At 41.9% G+C, this 20411-nt stretch overlaps 2 protein-coding genes across 3 annotated transcripts in view; both read right to left on the bottom strand.

Moving 5' to 3' along the window:
• The window catches only part of LOC119393845 (centrosomal protein of 152 kDa), a 42476-nt gene extending 28707 nt beyond the window's left edge, over positions 1–13769 (bottom strand). Inside the window, exons 1-11 of the mRNA XM_037661025.2 lie at positions 13543–13769; positions 12128–12234; positions 10359–10438; positions 9856–9922; positions 9114–9375; positions 7457–7594; positions 5853–5992; positions 4515–4715; positions 3756–3903; positions 3048–3139; positions 2865–2941 (exon numbers count right to left, since the gene is read on the bottom strand). Coding sequence (XP_037516953.1) covers positions 2865–2941; positions 3048–3139; positions 3756–3903; positions 4515–4715; positions 5853–5992; positions 7457–7594; positions 9114–9375; positions 9856–9922; positions 10359–10438; positions 12128–12234; position 13543 — 1313 coding nt within the window. The 5' untranslated portion in view covers positions 13544–13769. The remainder of the gene's footprint in view (positions 1–2864; positions 2942–3047; positions 3140–3755; positions 3904–4514; positions 4716–5852; positions 5993–7456; positions 7595–9113; positions 9376–9855; positions 9923–10358; positions 10439–12127; positions 12235–13542) is intronic.
• A 2505-nt stretch (positions 13770–16274) lies between these two features.
• Positions 16275–20411, bottom strand: part of LOC119393846 (hypoxia up-regulated protein 1) — a 65079-nt gene continuing 60942 nt past the window's right edge. For both annotated transcript variants that reach the window (XM_049416394.1, XM_037661026.2), the window contains 2 exons: positions 18748–18831; positions 16275–17812 (listed from right to left, as the gene is read on the bottom strand). In XM_049416394.1, coding sequence (XP_049272351.1) covers positions 17733–17812; positions 18748–18831 — 164 coding nt within the window. In that variant the 3' untranslated portion in view covers positions 16275–17732. The remainder of the gene's footprint in view (positions 17813–18747; positions 18832–20411) is intronic.

Raw genomic sequence — 20411 nt, 5'->3', positions numbered from 1 at the left:
ATACAATACCAGTGAGTGATCAATCAACCTGGAGCAACATACGGGCAGTGGGTTGCAGTGTTGTGTGAAGCGTTAGGTCAACCTCAACCACACTTACGGTCATTTCACTTCCCTTCGTCTACCTGTCGTGCTGATACGTTGTAAATGACAACTAAATTGGTGGCAGAATCCTTTGACAATAAAGAGCACATCCCAATGCGATGTTTAGTTGTCAACAACGAAACATCAGGGTGTTGACATCTTCTGAAGACAGCGACCACTTCAAGAAAACTACACAGCTGTTTTCACCCACGTGGACAATGTTTATGGCTCGCCTCCAAGACACAAGATGTTTGAGAAGATTGTGCACGCACACAAACGTTTTCTTTTTTCTCTTTTAATAGCAGAGCTGTTTATGCCAGCCGTTGGTTGCAATCCATCCCCAGAAAATTATCATCGTAATGAACCAGCATGCACTATGTTCATCATCTTCTTCCTGTTCATCCTCTTCTTCATCTTCTGCTTCGTTCACAGAACATGTACACCGATTTGTCCAGTGCACGATTCTGATAACTGTGATGGGTGAGAGAACATGTACAGAGAGAGCGAAAGAAGGGGAGAAAGAGATAGATAGAGGGAAATCTTTGGCGAAAAAATTTCTTGACGAGGCGGGATTTGAACCCGCATACCCACGATCCAAAGGCCAGCATCATAACCACTGGGCTATCCAGGCATGCTAGCAGAGCATAACAGAGTGTTGCATAGTATAGTATAGCAAGCGGGTTGGAAAGGGAAGTGAGGCTGAGGAGGAGGGAAAGAAGGAGTGGATAGAGTAAAGCACATAGCAGAAAGAAAGAGAGAAAGATAAGGAAGAAAGACAGAAAGAGAAAGAAATAGAGACAGATAGAAAGAAATAGGAAGCAAGAAATATATATAGAGAAGAAAGGGAACAGAGAAAGAATGAGAGAAAGTCAGAGAATCAAAGAAAGAGAGAGAAAAAGAAATTTAATTTTATTTCCCTCTTTTTTTTTTTTTCTACGCAGAGTTTGCAAACACTGGGTGGACCCATAGCCACAGGCTACTGTGTGTCCAAAAAGTAACATTTTATAATGGCACTTCGGAAAAGTGCAACTAAGTAAAGTTATATAATGTCGAATATCGAACAAAGAATCAGTAAACAAACAATATAGAACTTGAAATAACCACATAAAAGAATAAAAAAAAAGTGTTACAACACAGGAAAGAACAAAAGGAAAGAAAACCCTATGTACATACTAAAAAAAATGACTAAGCTTGCACTAAGTCGCACAAGGCTTGAAACAATGAAGCTGGACGATTCTGAAATCTAATCCGGTTGCTTCTAGGTTGTTGCCAGGCTTTAGCTAGGGGACACTAGGCTGTTTCTAGGTTGCTTCCCAGCGCAGCGAGGTTTGAGTTAAACCACAGACAGTCATAGACACAACATGGATGTCCGAACTCCAGAGACTGAAACTCACACTGAAACCGAGTGTTCTCACCTCCCATAGATCTATGGGCACGTCATCGTTAGCATAGGGCTTCCATCGCTTCGGGGCCTTCTCGCAGCCACCGTTGCCTTCACCATTCCCTGGTATTCTCTCGTACGTAATGCCGAAGCACTCAGTACAGATGCTCCAGCGAAGCTGACATGTGCGGCCAGATGGCATTTATCACTGGGTTAATCCCGACGGTTTATTAAAGCTTTTCTCCATTGCTGGTCTAGAAATCTTAATTGGTATTCGCCGGCCATCTGTTGCCTTCCTCATTTTTAAAGGGCCAGCAGTGAGTTGTGGGATTTACCCAATTTCTGTGGCATATACCCACTCGTGACGATGATAGTTTTTAGTGCACATTTGTGCAATACACACCAAAGCTTTTATGGCCTGCCTGAACAGCTTCGCTGTTAAAATGAGAATCAGTCGTCAGACTAAACATGACGTTACGTTCACAGATAAATTAATTGTTTTAAGTAGTGTTCTTCTAGTGCTTTAGTAAAATTAGAAGACATTTTTATTTCAAAAGGAATAGCATTCCAGATCTTAATACCAATGAACTATAAAAGACATTCACCACATACGTTGTTAGTCCGTGGAATATTCCAATTACCAAAGTTTAGTTGTCTAGTAAAACGACAAGGTGTGCAAAACAGATGGCACATTAAAAGGGTGGTCGTAATTGACAACAGTGTATACATGTTTGGCTAGTTTTAATTTCTGGAGCAGGTCAAAGGGCAAAATAAGTAACTGCGAAACCAAAGGTTTGCTGGGGTCATTACACTTAGAATAAGTAATGATTCCCACAGCACATTTTTAAGTCGTCTAAACGGGTCCAGGCAAGTTCAGTACGTGCCGCCCCAAGACTCAATACAAAATGAGAGGTCACAATAAAGGGAGAGAGAGAGAGAAAGAAAGAAAGGGAAGAAAGACAAAAGAGATATAAAAAGTGAAGATAGACAAAAAGAGAAATAGAAAGAAAAAGAGACAAAAAAGAGATAGAAAAAAACAGAGAGAAACAGAAAGAAAGAGAGGAAGAAAAAAGGAGAAAAATAAACAAAAACAAGGAAGACCGCCCAGTTCCGCTGTCCTTTTAGGCTTGGCATCACTTGTGCGAAGCTGTCAATTTTTTTCTCTCTCTCTTTTTCACTTGAGGTCTATTTCTGTGACAAGTTTACACACATTACATCAGCCAATGACAGCTGCAAATAGAGGTGTCTGTACAACTAAAGACACAACACATGCCCTTAAGTGCAATTCAGGTATTTCTTTTCAGATTAAAAAAAAAATAATAAGATGACAAATGACATTAGGAAGGGCTCTAATGTTTCGAGTACATCAAACACTGGACCAAAGTTCATTTTTTTTCCTCACCTCTTTGACAGTTCAGGATTGCAGAGCGCCATGTTTGCCTTGGGTACAAGAAGCTGGTAGAGGTCGTCGACTCCCTCCTGAAATAGTTACGGAAAAGTTTCGATGTCCAACAACCTCAAATGTACGTATTGGAAGATGCAGCGGCAAAGGTATTGGCAGGCACGATGAAGACTGATGACCAACCTCTAGTCGTTTTAATCTCTGTCTCTCCTTGCCCCTTTCTTCTTGGAGGACCTGGAACTGCTCAAGGAGCTGTCTCGATTCGTGGGGTGTCCCTTGATACAAGAAAATTGACGATTACGTATATACAAGGCAAACGGAAAACATGTAGCTAATTTTGGATGATCGGATTCAAAGAGAGTAAAGATTTTATTGCAATCAGCCAAGTTACTGCATTTACTCAATTCCAACATGCACTTGATTGCTCATGGTCAGCAATGAAAGATGCAACATCTTTGATCATAATGTGCATTCCAGTTATAAATGCAATGCTGTTACTTTTCAACTTTTCATAGTAAGAGAGAGATAAATGGCAATTACTTCAAACCTTGAAACACAAAACTTACAGTATCTTTGCTACAGTTGACGAAGCACTGCTGTCCATTACTGCTGCAGGCTTACACATTGCTGTTAATTGTCCAAAGCATCTAATTTTAAGCGGCGCCTGTGGCGTTTGAGATATCAGATTCCTAAACGCATTGAGCAATATGGCTTGAATACGGCTATATTACTACATTTTTAACGAAAGTACGAAATGAGTACAAGGCTACCGCAGCTCTTGTTATGCTCAGGGGGATCTCGACCATTAATCCACTTTTGAACTGCTGAAAAGAAGCTAATCCAGCCAAGCCTCTGGAAGCACAAAAGCCCTCCTATTGCCATCACACTCACGGTTTTCCAAGAACTCTTGGCACTGCTTCTGGCTGCTGCTCAGCGACTGCGTGAGCTGGTTGATGGTGTCAGCTTTCTCCAAAAGCCTCGCTTCAAACTGCCTCTCGCGCTCCTCGAAACGAGCCTTGCACATCCGTAGTTCATCACCCTGAAGCCATGAGCAATGCAAGGATTTGTAACCAAGGCAAAGAAAGCGGAACGTCACACGAGAGCTTTAGAATTGTGCTGTGGTGCTGATGGAAATATGTAAGGAAGATGATAAGTGAACACATTTGGTTGCTGACACTACTACAAGCGGATGCGAGGTACAACTTCAGAAAGCAACGGCTGTAATGAAGAGCAACAACAATGTGACTTCACTGGCTGTAAGCACATACAGTTAAACCTCGATGAGATGAACTTCAATACAAAGCATGTCACTGCCTGTTTCGGGACATCACAGAGTTCACTCTCTGTGATATCCAAGTCAAAATAAGCTATTTTAGACTCTCTGAAGAACATAATAAATACCCAGCAAAAGTGACGAAATGAGAAAATGTGAGGGCCAGCAAAAGGGTTTAATGGATAAGGACAAGCGTTATTAAGAGAGTTCTGGGAAAAAGCCAAATTCTTGGTAGTGGGGTTGAAATAAGCTGGTGTTAATGATGATAAATAAAGCACTGCAGCCAAAGTCGCAAGTAAATGCAGAATATGAACCTAAAAGCGTTCATCACAGTCTACAAGAAGGCGTCAAAAAAGAGATAGGGAAAGAAAGCTCACTTTTGCGGCCAAGCTTCGGCTCAGTTCGTCAATTTTCTCGTTCAAGTTGTACACTTCGTCCTGGTGTTTCTGCTTCCGTGTTTGCAACAAGTTATCATAGTCTCTCTTCAGGTGCACGAGGGCATCTGAGCTGCTCAACTCTGAAACCTGCTCTTGCAGCATTTTGATGGTGGCCTCCGCCACTTTCATCTTCTCAATGTGCTGCAAATGAATGCATCGACAAAAAGCTGCTTTAAACATCAACAGCAAAAATTAAAATGAAAACATTTCCTTAACACTACAAGCACATCTCAAAAGTTTAACACAAATGTCAGTACTTCTGATTATTATATCGTTCCAATGACAGCTGAAATGAATGGCTTGCTTTGACATGCCTTAATTTGTTTTCAGCACTTTCACTCTCACATTAAACTGATTCATTCATTCATTCAACTAAGACTTTTGGTTAGTTCTGACTATCCAAGATTCCTTAATGTGTGCCTAGTTCTAACTATGCATGTGTATTTTCATCTAAATTCCATCAAAAAGTAACCGTCATGGTCAGGAATGATCCCGTGCCACAACTGTACTGCAACTGTCAAAGTGCTAACATTAATCCAAGCATAAAGTTGATAATATTGCAAGACTATGTAAAATGTGCGTTTACAGAACCACATTGGCAAATAAGTAATCATTGGTCCAATCTCTCATTTCACTGTTGTGCCTTTTTAATCCTCACGTCCATATTGAGAAATACAAGTGTAAATGAGGCATTAGCACGAATCACCTGACCCTATATAAGTGACCTAATTTTGAGTACCAAGATTATATACTACACTTTCAGCACCAAAATTCACACATGCTGAGTGGTGATTATTTTAAGCCATTTCAACAGTGCCAGTGTGAAAACAGTTCTCTGTGTGAAAGCCGGCACACAGGGTGCACTGATGAGAAATATTGCCAACACATTGAGAAAGCAGAGGACAAACTCGGAACAATTTGTGACAAACGTAGTGGCTGCAAATTTGAAAATTTGCACGATGCTCTCAAGCCAGTTCAGATACACGCATAATGTAGATAAGCTGCATGATGTCTTGGTTGCCTACTGTTGTCATCAAATACAGTCAAATACTTTTAAATTTCTGTACTGTCATCTAACCATCAGTGTTGCTGCATCTAGGCAACTAACACAATGGTTTTTCCAGTAATGCCAACAGTGACAAGCTACTATACATAATGACCCCCTTTTTTTTTCCGGAAAGCACCGACTAAGTGAGAACTCATTGACAGGTCTTCTGTTGATGTTCTACTGTGCCAAAGCAAAAGATCAGTTCTCCAAACTTCACAACTGAAACTAACCTCCTCTCTGCACTTAGTTTCAATTTCCAGCTGGTTCTGGAGTGTGGAAAGCTTGACAGACAGCTCGGCATTCTCGGTGGTCTTGTTTGCTAAGGCCTGGTTTGCTTGGTTCCAGTTCTCCATGTACATCTTTGCACTGGCTGTACAAAGAGCAGCAGAAAAATGAGGCACGTGACAAAATATTTTCCAATAACACTGCAGTCAATACAACACTGCTCCCAACTCCATCAGATATGAATGCAGAAGCGGCACAACAGGAAACAGCAAAAAAAAAAGTAGCAGTGAAAAGTAAGCGAGTAGGCAAGCTGAAAATTCCTAAAATAGCGTACTTTGAAAAACGTAATTATACTGCGTTGAGAAAGACTGAACCTGCCAAAACACTTGAATTAACCAAGTTAACCTAAAGCAGTGGTCAAAATGGGAGGCTTCAAAGTTATCTAGAAACGTAACAGTCTTGGGGATAATAGACCCTTTTAAATTACATGGTAATATGCCACAACAAAACAAGTAATGTCTACCATTCTCCCATTAAGAAAATACACACAGAATTACATGACTGCTACGCAGTGGTGTCACAGCTATGTTTCAGTTTCGAAAAGTTGTACAACTGAGCTAACCAGGAGGCTTACATATTTCAAGCATGAGAGCAAATTATTCAATAAATTTAGCCCGGGTGCAATGCCTTAGTGAAACAAAGTCGATAAACACGCCTTTTTTTGGGCAAGCTGACGTGAGTTACATAAGCCAGCCTCAATAAAACGGAAATAGGTACAAAGCTGACAACACATTGCACTTAAAAAGAAAATGTTTGGAAGAGTGTACCGTGTTGTCATCTATCTTGCGCTGAAGCCAGCACGTAAAGGTAAACTAGCTGGTATTCACAAAATTTACTTTGCTATACAACTATGGAGTGCATCAAGATATGATAAAGCGTAGCTTTAAAAGGAAAATGCATTTAGTATTCTGCCATTGATTACTGTACAGATATGACAAAGGCGTCCAGACAAATCTTATGTATGAAAGTAAGTCCAACTGATTACATCAGTCACCTACTTTCAATAAGGATGAAGAAATGTACTACATTTACTTGGTTGTAACGCAAGCACAATTGTAACGCGAAGCATGACTTTTCATTGCATCCAAGAAGAAAAATATAGAAGTTCACTATTCTATTGTAACGCGAGGGTCGACTTCAGGTAGCAAAAATCTGGAAAAAAAATCTCTCGTTACATTCGAGTAAACATGGTACGAGTTCTGTTAGATTTATTACTAATTCGGTGTTTTACAGTGGAGTGCGCTGTGCACAGGCTCTCCTCCTTCTGCTAGCCAATTTACCAAATTGGTTGTTGTACTTGGTAAAACACACCCTGTAAACTCGTGTAAGGGCGACACTTCTTTTTAATTGATCTTGACAAGGTTCGGGCCCTTTCATGGGCCTATACAATAAATGCTCAGACACTCATGCAAGTGAGCTGCAAAGACAGGACCACTTAAAGGTGTTCCTGTGCATTTCACCTTCACATCCTGCATGTACTGTTATTGATGCACACTCACAATCACTAAAATTTCTTGAATGTAAGGGAAACACATAAGTTGCCACAGACCTTGCAAGGTAGTCACCTTGTCCTGCAATGATGTGATCTCCGCTCTAGACGACTCTCGCACATTTTCCAGCTCAAACTTGAGTCGTTCGACTTCTCTCGTTCGTGCCTTGTACATCACTTCGAGCTGAACATAGTCATCTGGTAAAGACAGTACATTGTCAGCTTTCGCCGTTCCTTATGCCTGGAATGAGCACATGGTTCTGTCGAGAAAACTACCACGTAACACGAACGGAGAGTAAAGTCAAGTACTCTATCAGTAAGAACAATAATTAAGAATAGTTGGTTCTTGTTAATACATGTATGTCACATTAACACTTTTAACCCTCTGAGCGTCAAAGACAAAGAGTTGTACGTCATCCGCTAACAGCCACAGGATGGTCAAAGACGTACATGTATGTCATTGCCTGTATGTTTAAAGCGCACCTTTTTCAATAATTCCTCTTGCTCAGCATGTGCTGCCACACAGCGAGAATACGTGGAATTTTTTTCTTGCGCCGACGTCTCTCCATTTTTTTTCATGCTTTACTACAGCAGTGTGCCGGCTAGCTTCGGTTTCGTTGTTCAGCCAGTTCCTGCTTGTTGGGCTCGCAAAACTGATGGCTTTCCGGTTTAGAATCTTTCAAAAGGTGACCGATTTGTAACTCCCTCGTTTATTGGACCCTGATACCCGATTACGCCTGTTTCCGTGCAGGCGCTGACTGACACAAACGATGCCGCTGTGGTTGCATTTCCTGTTTCGGGGACTCACAAGAACCACTTCCATCTCGTTGGCGATAAGACGAATGATTATTATAGGTTTCGGACTTGTTTTTGCTTTTCGGATGTGCTCACAACTACATTCAGTGCGGTCACCCGCACAGTTTGCTTGTGCTATGGAAGTGCGCGCTGGTTTCTCTGGCGCAAGTGAGTCTAGTGGCGATTCCTCCGAATCGCCGCTCTGATTCAGTAAATGTCAGCCCGTCGTACAAGGAGTTACTTACGAATTAAGACTCAGATATTGATGAGTGAGCGACATCTCAAAAGTGTGCGCGGCGAGACGATGCTGACTAGATCAAAAGTGGCTTTTCTCCCCCCGTGTTTCCACCTAACGCCACTTCATGCACTTATTTTTGTACATCTGTAAACTACGCAGACATTTATTTCAACACATGGTTTTTTAACAGCCGTATAGTTTTTTTTTTTTTTTTAGAATTTATCTTGCTGTTACTAATAAACCATGTGTATGTAACAACACAAATAATTTTTTTGTCACTTTGCGATCACCCAAAAAAGTTTTAGACAATTTTTTTTCTTAAACAGATTCGTCTGAAGAATTTAATTCAGCACTAAAAAAAATACACCCTCAAAGTGTTAAAAACTATAGGAACGTGTAGAACAGGCAAAAAAATAAATGCTAGACCTCGGCTGTTGATTTTCACTTCATGAATGAAACTGCGGTTCATGGCAGGGTGCAAACCTTCTGGAAGTGAGCACGATCAATGGCTTGAATGCCTCTGCTAAAAAATTCGGTGGTTGTTTAGCAGAACATGTGAGAGAAATGAGTTAGCGTTATTTTAATTACCTCTATTTACCTAGAACTGCCTTGACACACAACACTAGCCAACGTTAGCCAACAAAAGCCAGCAGTTAGCCACATTAAGACCTGGACTGTGCTCACCTGACTGATTTGTCAAGGCAGTCCCGTGGGAATGAGTAGGCTGCTGACCGTTCAGGGGTGCAGAAGGATTTTGGTGCATGCCGTTGCTTCCTCCATTCAAGCCGTCACCCATGCCGTAGCCCTGCAGCATAGGACTCCCAAGATCCAGGCCATTGGTGTAGTTGTCGGAATACGTGTTGAACTCGGGGACGTGAGTTCCAGGCACGTTCTGGTGGGCGGCCACGCCATAGTGTGGCGTGGAAAAAGGCTTCCTCGCGTAGTTCTGGGGGAAAGTTCATTGCAAGCAGCTGCATTGGCTATGATAAACAGCATAATGGCACAGAATGAAGGAAGTAGCGCATTAGACAAGTTCAAATATGATACACTGCTGAACCACAGAAATTATGTATTTGACCACGAAATCTTCTGCTAGTGTCTGTAGTGCCTGGCATAATTTGTTGTCATGAGCTTAAGGCGTGATTAGGCAGTTACCATTTCTTTCATAACTTTATTTTCCCTCACATACAGTAGACTCTCAGTAAACAGAAATCTCTTAAATGGAATTGCTGCTTAATTAGAACAACTACCTCTAATATGATTTGTTTCGTAGTTGAATTCTGCTCCTCCGTTTATTTCTCTGTAAATTGTACTCCTGTTAAACAGAACATACTTTCCCGACCCCTTCGGGTTCCGTTTAATGAGGGTGTACTGCAATTAATTGGCAAATGATATACTATTAAATATGCCGAAGTCAAGAACTTACCTGCCCGTCCTGATTTGGAGTAGAAGTTGTTGCACCATAACCAATAACTCCAGGGGGTTTGAAGTACCTGAAAATACAGGACACTGGTAAACAAACAGAAGCTAGTACTTTCAATCTACATGTGTACTAATGAGATCACGAGAAACATTACAACAAGGGGCACGAACAAGCCGTAGCTGCACAAGGTGCACTGAGAAAACCATAGTGAGCATTACAAAAACAATGCCGTGAAGTGTGCCCACTAAGACCACAACACATAACAAAGCAGACTATGTACATGATTTATATCAATGAATAAATGTGCCCCCTGGGGATGCAAGAGCACAAGCAAAGCCAAAACTGAATACAACACTGTCCAATGCATGTGCAATCTCGAGTTCTTCACTTGGCTCAAAAAAAGAATAGTAACATTTCCATCAACTTTCTATCACATCAAACAAATGTAAATCTTGTTTCTCTGTCGTTGGTAATGTTGGTTGGGAAGAAAAGCCAAGACAACTCACTGGTCAGCAGAAAGGTCTTCATCATCGTCATCTGACAGTCCCTCCAGGTCATCAAAGCCATTTGCAACTGCTTGTTGCAGCTATAACGAGAATGAAATTCAGTTATCAGTAAGGGTGCGCAAATATTCTCCTTATTCAAATCACATTCGATTCGAAAAATGCATATTCTGATTTCCCTGGATATGCAGCCACGGTCAAACCGGCAGTTAAAGAGGCAATGATTTGCACAAATTCAAATATTCAAACAAGCAACAAATGACAAGTGCTATGCATCGTTATTTTTACAGTAAAACATCGCTAATGTACCCATTTCACACCTACAACAGTGAAAATGCAACTGTAATGAATTTCTGACCGAGGCTCTGAAAAGGCTAATGTATTCACTATCGTAGCAGATCATTCTATGCCTGATGGTCAGCGCATATCGCTATCACAATTTGTCGCATAAAGATTAACTGCACCCTTGGATTCTGTGCAAGCGTTACAGTGTGCCCTGCTACCTCAATGCTAAGTGAGAGAATCTTTCCCACTTACGGATGTGTTCTAACAATGTGTGGAGAGTGAGTGCTTACTTCAGAACATCTCGAGCAGTTAGGTTTTCAACGTGATAATTTGTAATGAGTGCATTACCAGAAGTCTCTTCAGCATGCTGCTACCTAGTGAAATGCAGTTTCATTAATTTATTTTAAAAGAGTAAGAAAAGCTATTGTTACTTGATGTTTTGCTACCTCTTAATGACAAACATATATTTGATATTCGAAGGCAGTTGTCTCATTCATATTCGATGCATAACTGAAAACTTCAAATTCACACACTCCTAGTTATCAGTGTTGTACTGTTTGCTAACAGTGCCTGCCGCATCGGTAGTGAACTGCTACACAATTTCTTGAAAGTTTAGCAACACCAGAACAGCACCTTTATATTTTATATGTATTCATATAAGAAATTCTTGTGCTAGTCAAGAAAGTTGACACAGAGAACGCCTTAATGTCTACTGAGCATCAATTTTATCAATTTTCACGTACCAGATAATTCCTGTTATCTTTTCTTTTAGCCAGGCAGCTTATGTAACATCACAGTAAGGCGAATAGAGCATGTACAAATGCTGCAATGTCTACTACATTGGAGCGGTGCTGAAAAGCAGCAATAAACCAGTTTGTAGTGCTAAAGAAATCTTACAAAACTGTGCTCTTTCTGTCATGTGGCTTTTTTGCCGCTACAAAAAAAAATGCCAGAGTTGAATGTATTCTTTTGTACATAAACTGCTTTGGTGGAGGAACAGCTCTCAAACAGATTGGTATTTAGTTCATCTCAAAGAGCGTAGCTTATACCGACTATGCTTATACTGAGTATACGCTGCTAAAATATATGATCGGAAGTTGGTGACAATGCCGAATATCTTTAATTTTTTCTTATTTTCTGGCATGCTAAACCTACTCACACAGCAACAGTCTCTCTTTTGCTATTCCAGCCCAATTTACAAGAATTTCCTAATAAATCTTTGTGATTTAACTGTGTAAACAGTGTTCACAGGAATAAAATGTAGCCACAACATTGGCACCTTTAGTGCTAATCTTGCATCTGAACAGGTGTGTAATGTGATAGTTTTGCAAGATGCTGTGCATCTTGGACAGCGGTACAAGTCTTTTGCGATTTATAACCCTTTACTCTTTTTCTAATGGTGTATTAACTAAGCGCTGCACATTTATGATACAGCAGCTGCGCCATACATATTCTGTTCCTTACGCTACCAAAATAAATAGACAGACCTCTTCTGCTTTTCTCCTAACTTCTGCAGAAGCCTCGTCTTCTTCATCGTGGTCGATGTCGAACTTCAGTTCATCAGCGGCACCAAGCAAGCTCATGCCCGGCTCCACTAAAAGTGAACATCAAACAACAGGTAAGTACTCATGCGTGAAAATGTAGTTTCGACAAATGGCAAGGTTTACCACGTTGGCAAGTAAAAGGAGCGGATGCATTGATAACAGTGACGGTTCCAATATTATGATAAGAGGCTCATATGTACTCATTTTAGCTGGGCAATATATGGCATTGTATTGTTGCAACAGACCTGATGACTAGTACAAGAAAGTAGGTCTTGGTGTGCAGTTTTAGTGCAATACAATGCCAGTGCTTTGTGAAGGTGATTTTATTTCTTTTTTTTTTTTTTGAAGTCATGGAACACAACTGTCAGAAAGTATACACAAGTCATAATTACAGGATGATCATTGTTTTTTGTTTAAAGGGAGAGGGTACTACAGTGCAAAGATTTATGTCCAAACTGCAACACATTTTGAATTATCTGCTTATATTTTAACAATGCAGAAAAGCATAATATGAAAACGGGATACCACGCTAAACTAACCTACTTCCACGTAAAATTTGCCAGCCGAGTTTTTTTTTTTTACATTTGGATGAAGAAGTTTTGGTTTGTCTTTTTAATAATTATGTTCCTAGACCGCGGCAGGAACAGTTTGTGAAGCATCGATAAATTACTTGCATAGGTGCCTCGTTTTCAAAAGCGAGTTTCTGATTACAAATTAGATATCTTCACTAATGTATTTCTTCGACGCACAGTCACCAAGTAAAACCTACCGACCTTTACGTGAAAACGCATGCGAAGCACGAGTATCATAGCACGGGGTAAGCTGTTGCTTACGGTCACTCGGCATCGTTACAAATTTCACCGTTGTGCAGCTGATCATGTTTCACATAGGCGCTGCTGAAAAACGCATTCAGCTGTCGATGCCAGGCATCTAAAGGCGCAGCCCTCCATTTCTGAATATGATCGCTGTATGCCCGCCTGCAACAGCAGTTGTTTTCTCTGCACAACAGCTGATTCGGATAACTCGCCCCATATGTTCGCGGGGTTTGTTTTAACGCGAGGATCCCCGACTCTGCAGAAAAGAAAAGAGTTACGGACGCGACGAACGTTACCGAAAATTTCTCACAACGTAGTGAAATTAAGGTACGAAGGGTTCATTCACGTCTTGCAGTGATGCCAACGCTAGGTATGCGCTAGCATGTTTGGGATGAATTCCCCTAGATCGCTGCATCTAGCAGACTCCTCGTCGATGTATCACGCAAGAAGTATCGTCGACGGTCAGGCAACGCTCAAGAAGCACGCTTGAAACGCGAAAAGATGTGCGACAAAATCGGTTACAATTAGGCAATGCGCGCTTACTTGAAGCAGCCGGTCAGCCCGATGGCGGGCACACACCGTTCGCAGAGCCTAGAGAGCAGGCTTGCAGTCTCGAGGAACTCGTGCCATCTGTGGAGAGCACAAACGGGGACAACCGGGCAAGATGAAAAACGTAACAGCGTCGAGGAGCTGGCTGCGCGGTAGCCGGATCAACTTAGTAAACAAAAATGTGAACCAGCCTGCCGCTCGTACAAAACAAAACAGACGCCGAGATGCGGTGAAGCCGCGAAGTCACCAGCACTTCTGCGAAAGTTGCGTAAACATGATTGTACTGTATTTTTCTTTTGAATTTTATTTCTTATGCTTATCAACGTTATTGTTCATTCAGTTACCAAATATATCTGATTTTAATTGTTTTTGTTAAAACGCGAAATCAGCAGCTAGCAAAATTCTGCCTCCGAGCACGGTCTCATTCATAGAGTTTCATACAATATGGTCTCATTGACAAGGTATCGAATTAAAAATGTCGCTGAATGTAAAGTTTTAACAACTTCTTGTTATACTTCACGGCTCAAATTTCTCATTATTTTTACTATTATTGTCATGCTCATGGTGATCTCGGGCGCCACGGCATGACGCATAAAATAGCAGACGAATGCATGGACACTTCTCCTTTGCTAGATGAACTTTTCGAATTGTCTCGTGGGTGTTGCACACACATGTGTGCACGAGGAAAACACGTTCAAAGCGGCACGCAGCGTCCCTTTATTCCCACCTCGCAGTGTTACATTCGCATAAAATACGCAGTGCAGTGGCCCTGCAACACTTTTTCAGCATGCTCAGAAAGGAAGCCGCTCAGAAAACGCTGCCAAACGGTAGTCGAGGCTCCCGAGAACACGCGAGCAAAACATTATATCGCAGCACGCGGCCTGGGATTTACAATCAATTGTCAAAGTCAGCTAAAAATAGCTTCTTCCCTCGACAAATGACGCTATTTACTCAAAACCACTGTGTCATTGATTGGCACGTTGATTGGTCATTGACTCAATTTTCCACGTCATTGGCTGATTTGAACATGGCGCGCTCGGTAGTTACTGCGGCCGCCGCGGGAGGCTGCGCGCGATCGCAGTGAAATAGTGTGCCTCGATGTGTGCGACAAAACGCGCATCAAGGCACCCTAGCACTGAAAGTACGCCGCGCGTTCGAAGAAAAAAAAAAGTGTTTAGGGTCACGAGGCGTGCGTGACGTACCTTCTTTCCCCGTGCCATCCCTTCCTGCTTAGCTTCCAGCGCTTTCGTCGGGGCGAGAAAAGAGAGAAAGAAATTACAGCGTGCGACAAAACTCCGCTCGTACTGGACGGATTGTAAAAAATTTTGCGGCGGTCGATTCGTGAGGCAATAAACTCCTATAGTGAAGCCATTCCATGGCTACTTGGAGAAGTGTTGCAGGGCCCCTTTAGGTAAAGCGATGCGTCGAGTTTCAGCAGTAAGCCTCACTTATTTCAGATTTTAGGGGCGAAGCTCCTCTTAGTCTAACCTTGTCATGTCTCCGTTGTCCGGCGTAACCACCTTTGCAAACTGCCCACTACTTCGTCTTTGCAGACATCCCACTACGACCCATCACCGATCCATCACTTCACCGATCATAAAGCCGTTATAATGAAGGGGGAACGGAGGCCACGTCTAGCTACCACTTACGATTAATAAGATTTCTTGTATAAATATATACAGCGTTTGTCACGTCTTTGATGATGTACTGGGCTATCGCTTTGATTACTGCTGGGCGAAACCACTGAAGATTTCACGGTGTAACCACGATTGCTTCAGGAGCTTCGCCCAAGCTCATCATCATTCACCCGTGGATATGCTGTGAACTTTTTTAGTTATGCAAACACGTATGAATAACACACATATATATCACACGGAAAGAGGAGCTGGCTGGCAATATCCTCATGGAAGGGGCACCATGCACACCCGTTAAAAAAAATAAGAATGTCGGGGGGGGAAAAGAGGGGGGGGGGTGCAGGATGAAGAGAAGAGGAAGGCACATGATGCGACATCCACGCATTTAAACCTCCTTGGTGACATCACACACAGTCGGCATAGTAGCTAATCTAGCAGCGAAAGCAGGTTAACCATTACTGGTTGAATTTTCGTCCTCTGCACAACAGTGCATACCCTGTCCCTGCCCGATTTGTTTCTAAATCGCCAAGTCCTAAGCCTCCGTGTTTCCTAATATCGGTACAGATGCGCCCATGGTTGCACCATTTGCGATCACCAATTCTGTATGTATATTTCAGTGGCATAGCCAATGATTTTTAAAGAATGCCTAATCCATAAAACCCACTCAGTTAACCTTTCATTCATATGATCAACACCAATAGATGACCATATCCAAATAAACAAGCATGTTAAACAAGCCTTGCAATTTTGTTTCGATCTTACCCCTATTCCTACATTCACCGCAGCCCTCCAAGAGCACAAATGTGAATAAAGACTTGTCATCAACAACAACAACAACCAAATACTCTTCTGTCCTTCGTTTCCCTTTCATGTTGCCTATCTAAAGAAAAATACTGTCTTAGTTACCAAAGCACTGTACTAGAATTTCACTATATATACTATTCCACCAACTGATGCACAAGTCTTAGGCTCCTCAAATTATTTTGTCATCCTTCACATTTCGGAACCACACTTTCTGAAACAGACCTTTTTAGAAAGGCCTTCAGTTCACACCACACACAGCATGAATACATAAAAAAATGTCACGGATACGACGAGACCACAAGCCTTTATTTGCAAACAGGACATTTGTTTTTCGATATGTACATGGTGTAGAGAACCAACATACAAGAAAATACACTGCAGCCAGCATTCTGCATCTGGTCAGGGAAAAGGGGGAGGGGGGAGGGTCATTCACTCAGTCTTGCCCACGGTCTCTCTCACTTGACTTCACACACTGCTGTGGCCACCGCACTTTTCGTGCACGAATGGAATTTTCCAAGACACGCTTTGTACTTGCACATGTGAAAGGAATTCATTCCTAGGACTGCACTCTTCTTCAATATCTCACACAAGAGGCGATGTGCAATGAAATGTGCAATAAAAAAAAAAAAACAAAGGACTTCCACATATCACAAACTGAGGCTGCCTAATCAAATACCTGCCTGAAACCAGAGATAATAAATAAAAAAAAAGTTGTAGTAGTAGTTACCAGCCCGTACACAAAGTGCAAGATTTAAAGGCTCGGAAAATATTTTTTTCGCCTCTAAACACTGAGAAGGCAACCAAACAACACCTAAAAAAATGTGCACATAAAGACACAGTTTCGTCTACGCCCCTATACAATGTCCAGCAAGCACACCCAACATAACAAGTGGTCCAATACACCATAGCTTAAATGAGCATGAAAAATGAACTTTTCTGTGGCAATATTCACGCCACCATATTGAGTACTAGTCCGTTGGTCTTTTGCAAATTGCGACTGTATCAGTAGGGCCCAATTTAAAAGTTTGTGCCTATAAAATATCAATGATTACACTAGCTCACCGGCTGCTGCTGGTTAAGATAACCAGAAAACACCTTTACCAGGTTCTGCAAATTACGCTTCAATGTGTGCTAGTCCACCAGCTTCATTTCCATTGTCAATCATCTATTCGAACAGTAGCCTACACACAGAAGCATCAAAAACATTTTTCACAACTCTGTCCACCAATTCCACTCTAATACAGAACTGGGACAACACTACAAAACACAGCACAGCTCATCATTTTACAAGCTAGATGCAGTGTCGTGGGAGCTCCCGGCAAATCGATTTCTGCACAAAGCGCTAACGAAAGTGTGATAAATATCAATTTGCTGGTGGCTGCTATCACTAACACCACAAATGAAGAGGAAAAAAAAAAAAGTGAAATTTTCACATTCTTAACGCTCCTATCTCATTGTCTAATGTGATGTTTCCAAGCGCTCTGAACAATATGCCTCTGAAGAAGCTAGCGCACAGACTGTTTCATGGAAACATTCTCCTGCTGCTGCACTTTTCAATGAGCACACGGCTAACCTTACACCCCGTTGTCATTAAATAACTCCGGCTATATATGTACAAAACAACTTCCACAAGGGAGGAGAAAAAAAAAGGAACCCTCTCAAACAGTTTTGTCTAGGCTGCCAACGAGCTGTAGACAGTGAGGTGAGTGACGAGTCCATTAAATTAGAGTGCGGTGTTGTGATCCATCAAAGTTCAGTGTGTTGGCCGTCTTCAGGTTGTTCAGGTGTTGGCTCAACAGGTTCCAAGGGAATGGCACCTTCGGCTTCTGCATTATTCGAAAGAGAGAGGGAATTTCAATGCACATACAAGTACGGTCAGCTTCAAAAGTTTATGGACCATCAGGCACAAGGAAAAGCTCAATATTCCCGCTGCTTTGGCAGGCAGCCTTAATTATGGATTGCTTCTAAAACACACCAATGACATGTACTTTGCAGTTCGATTGGATAAAGTCACAAATTGCTGGAAAATTCAAAGTTTTGCGCCTAGTGGTCTCTAAACTTTTGATGCCGATTGTACAACCTGATCAGTAACAGAAATGCCATAAAGACTTGTGGGTGTGACCACAGAGAAATACAGCAGATTGGAGTGGGTTTCATATCCTTCACTGGAAAAACTAGATCAAATAGACCTATCTTGTGGGATGACCGCATTAAGTCAAACTTAAGGGACCCCTGACAACGAAAGTTTTGTTCGCAACTTTTTTTACTGTAATTTGCATCTTTGGCTGGTAATCCCAAAATTGAATCGTAAATGCTCTAAATCATCGTATAATTAATGCTAGCATTGTTAATTAAGAACAAATTTGTGTCAGTTCAAAATGCCCACCTAAATAGTACCATAAGAAACTAGCGCCCCACAGCAGGGCAGCATCCAAGATCACGTGCACTCAAGCTTTGGTGTTGTTGAAAGCGCATTTCTCAAATCGGGGCCCCGTGCGTGGTAAAGAATGAAACAATGAAACGATGCAGGTGCTTCGTTATGTTACTTTGAACTTTGGTATGTTACGCCTCCATTGAAATGTGGCCACTGTGGCCAGAAATATAACTCTCATCCTCGTGCTTAGCCATTACTGCGGATCTGTGCCCGGGTGAAAAAAAGCTGAAATCTATTCCACTTTTAAAATGACTGGCGCGTTCCACTAGCTCAAGCGCATCCATAAACATTAATGTGGCCGATCTTCAACCATTCTGGAGGTCTCACCTGTTGCTGGCTGTTCCACTGGCACTGGTCCCTCGGCCATCTCCACGTCGGCCACAACCTCCTCCTCAGCCTCTTTCGCAGGTTCTAAACGAGGCAAAAATAAGATAACCTGATGAACAATGTGGAAGCTACGCAGCAGTTATGTCACAGGAACAATACACTAAGTACTAAGCCTCAAAAGTGTGCACCACATATCACAGATTTAAACATGTCATGAACAGCGATGTTTACAACAGAGGTCATGATATTAGTAGTTTTCTGTTCTTTTCAAAATTTTGTCAGTGCAAGCTGTTAAAGGGGTAGTGGCACCTTTTTTCAGAGGCGAGTTTAATCTGCCATACAAATCTCCTGTATACAGAGACAGCTCTGAGCAAATGTGAAGCTCAGCAAATGCTGATAAGATATTTTAATTTGATATTAAAGTCAATTTTTCCATGGCGCACCTACTGACATCAACACTAGCTTGACATCAGGCTACAGTACAAATTCTGGTGACTTCACGCAGCAGTCTGGCTAGTTGCGATGACGTTAGGTACCAAAACTTCCAAGATGGCCGCTTGTGCATCATCAAAACTTCCAAAATGGCCGCTTGTGCGTCAGCAACGGAGCCACCGGTGTGGAGCTGCTGTGGAAACGTCACTATATATTGTGCGAGCACGTGACGAGAAGTTGTTTATTGTGTAGTCCTCTTTACAACATGTTTCAACTGCTCCTCACAAACGAACTTCCTTCTGCTTTCGCTGCCCAACAGTATGTGCACTGCCATCTCTATGAGGCACAGCAAAGCACCGAGGCAAAGCCAGTTTGTCTAAGGCATTGTGAGAAAAGGTAAAGTGCCACCAAGGAGCCAAGCTCGTCGATGGTACTTCACCAGAAACATGTGCACAAGCTGGACTCGCCTATCGCACCAAAGTAATTACATAATTACCATCAACATTAAGTATATACGTCCAAATGCAAATTAAAGATGCCTCCTAATAAACTTGCACAGCTGGGGCATCACTGCTTCTGAAAAAGGCTTGCTGAACCATAGATACACTGAGTAATTTCATAACTTGTGTATTACACACAGAAAAATACTTTAGGCGTTGACGCTCTGCCTCATGGTGCAACCGCATTGTGTTTGGTGCTTCTGCTCAGAAGCTGCCAGGGGCGCTACGACAAGGGGTCCCACCAGTCCCACAAAGTCTCAGTGTATCGTTCGGTGCCATGTTGCGCATTAGCGTATATTTAAGTACGTTTAATCACTGAAGTGCTGCATTTGCGGTCGGCGCCCAGATGTTTCAATTTCCCCAACGTTATATTCAGCATTCACTTTAGAAGAATGCTGCTTTCGCATCTCACGAAGCTCACATTCGCAGGGCAATTTACAACAGCTTTTTTCCCACATGTCTTTTTCTTACAATGTGAGTGAAACCATGGTGTAAGATATACAGTTAAACCTGGATATAAAGAAATTGACAAATTCCAGAAAAGTAATTGCTACAAACAGGTTTTCGTTATATGCAGTGTTAGCACGAAAATTCGGAAAAGAAACACACAAATTAAACAAAAGGGGAACTGAAGGCTCAGCTCGCCCAAAACATTTATTTAGCGGCAAAAAACTTATTTTGCTCTATTACTTGTTCGTGAGGGATGGCAATACTGAACGTTTATAGGACATC

Source organism: Rhipicephalus sanguineus, chromosome 5 (assembly GCF_013339695.2).
Source record: "Rhipicephalus sanguineus isolate Rsan-2018 chromosome 5, BIME_Rsan_1.4, whole genome shotgun sequence".
Lineage (NCBI taxonomy): Eukaryota > Metazoa > Arthropoda > Arachnida > Ixodida > Ixodidae > Rhipicephalus > Rhipicephalus sanguineus.
This window is presented reverse-complemented; position numbering and strand designations above follow the sequence as displayed.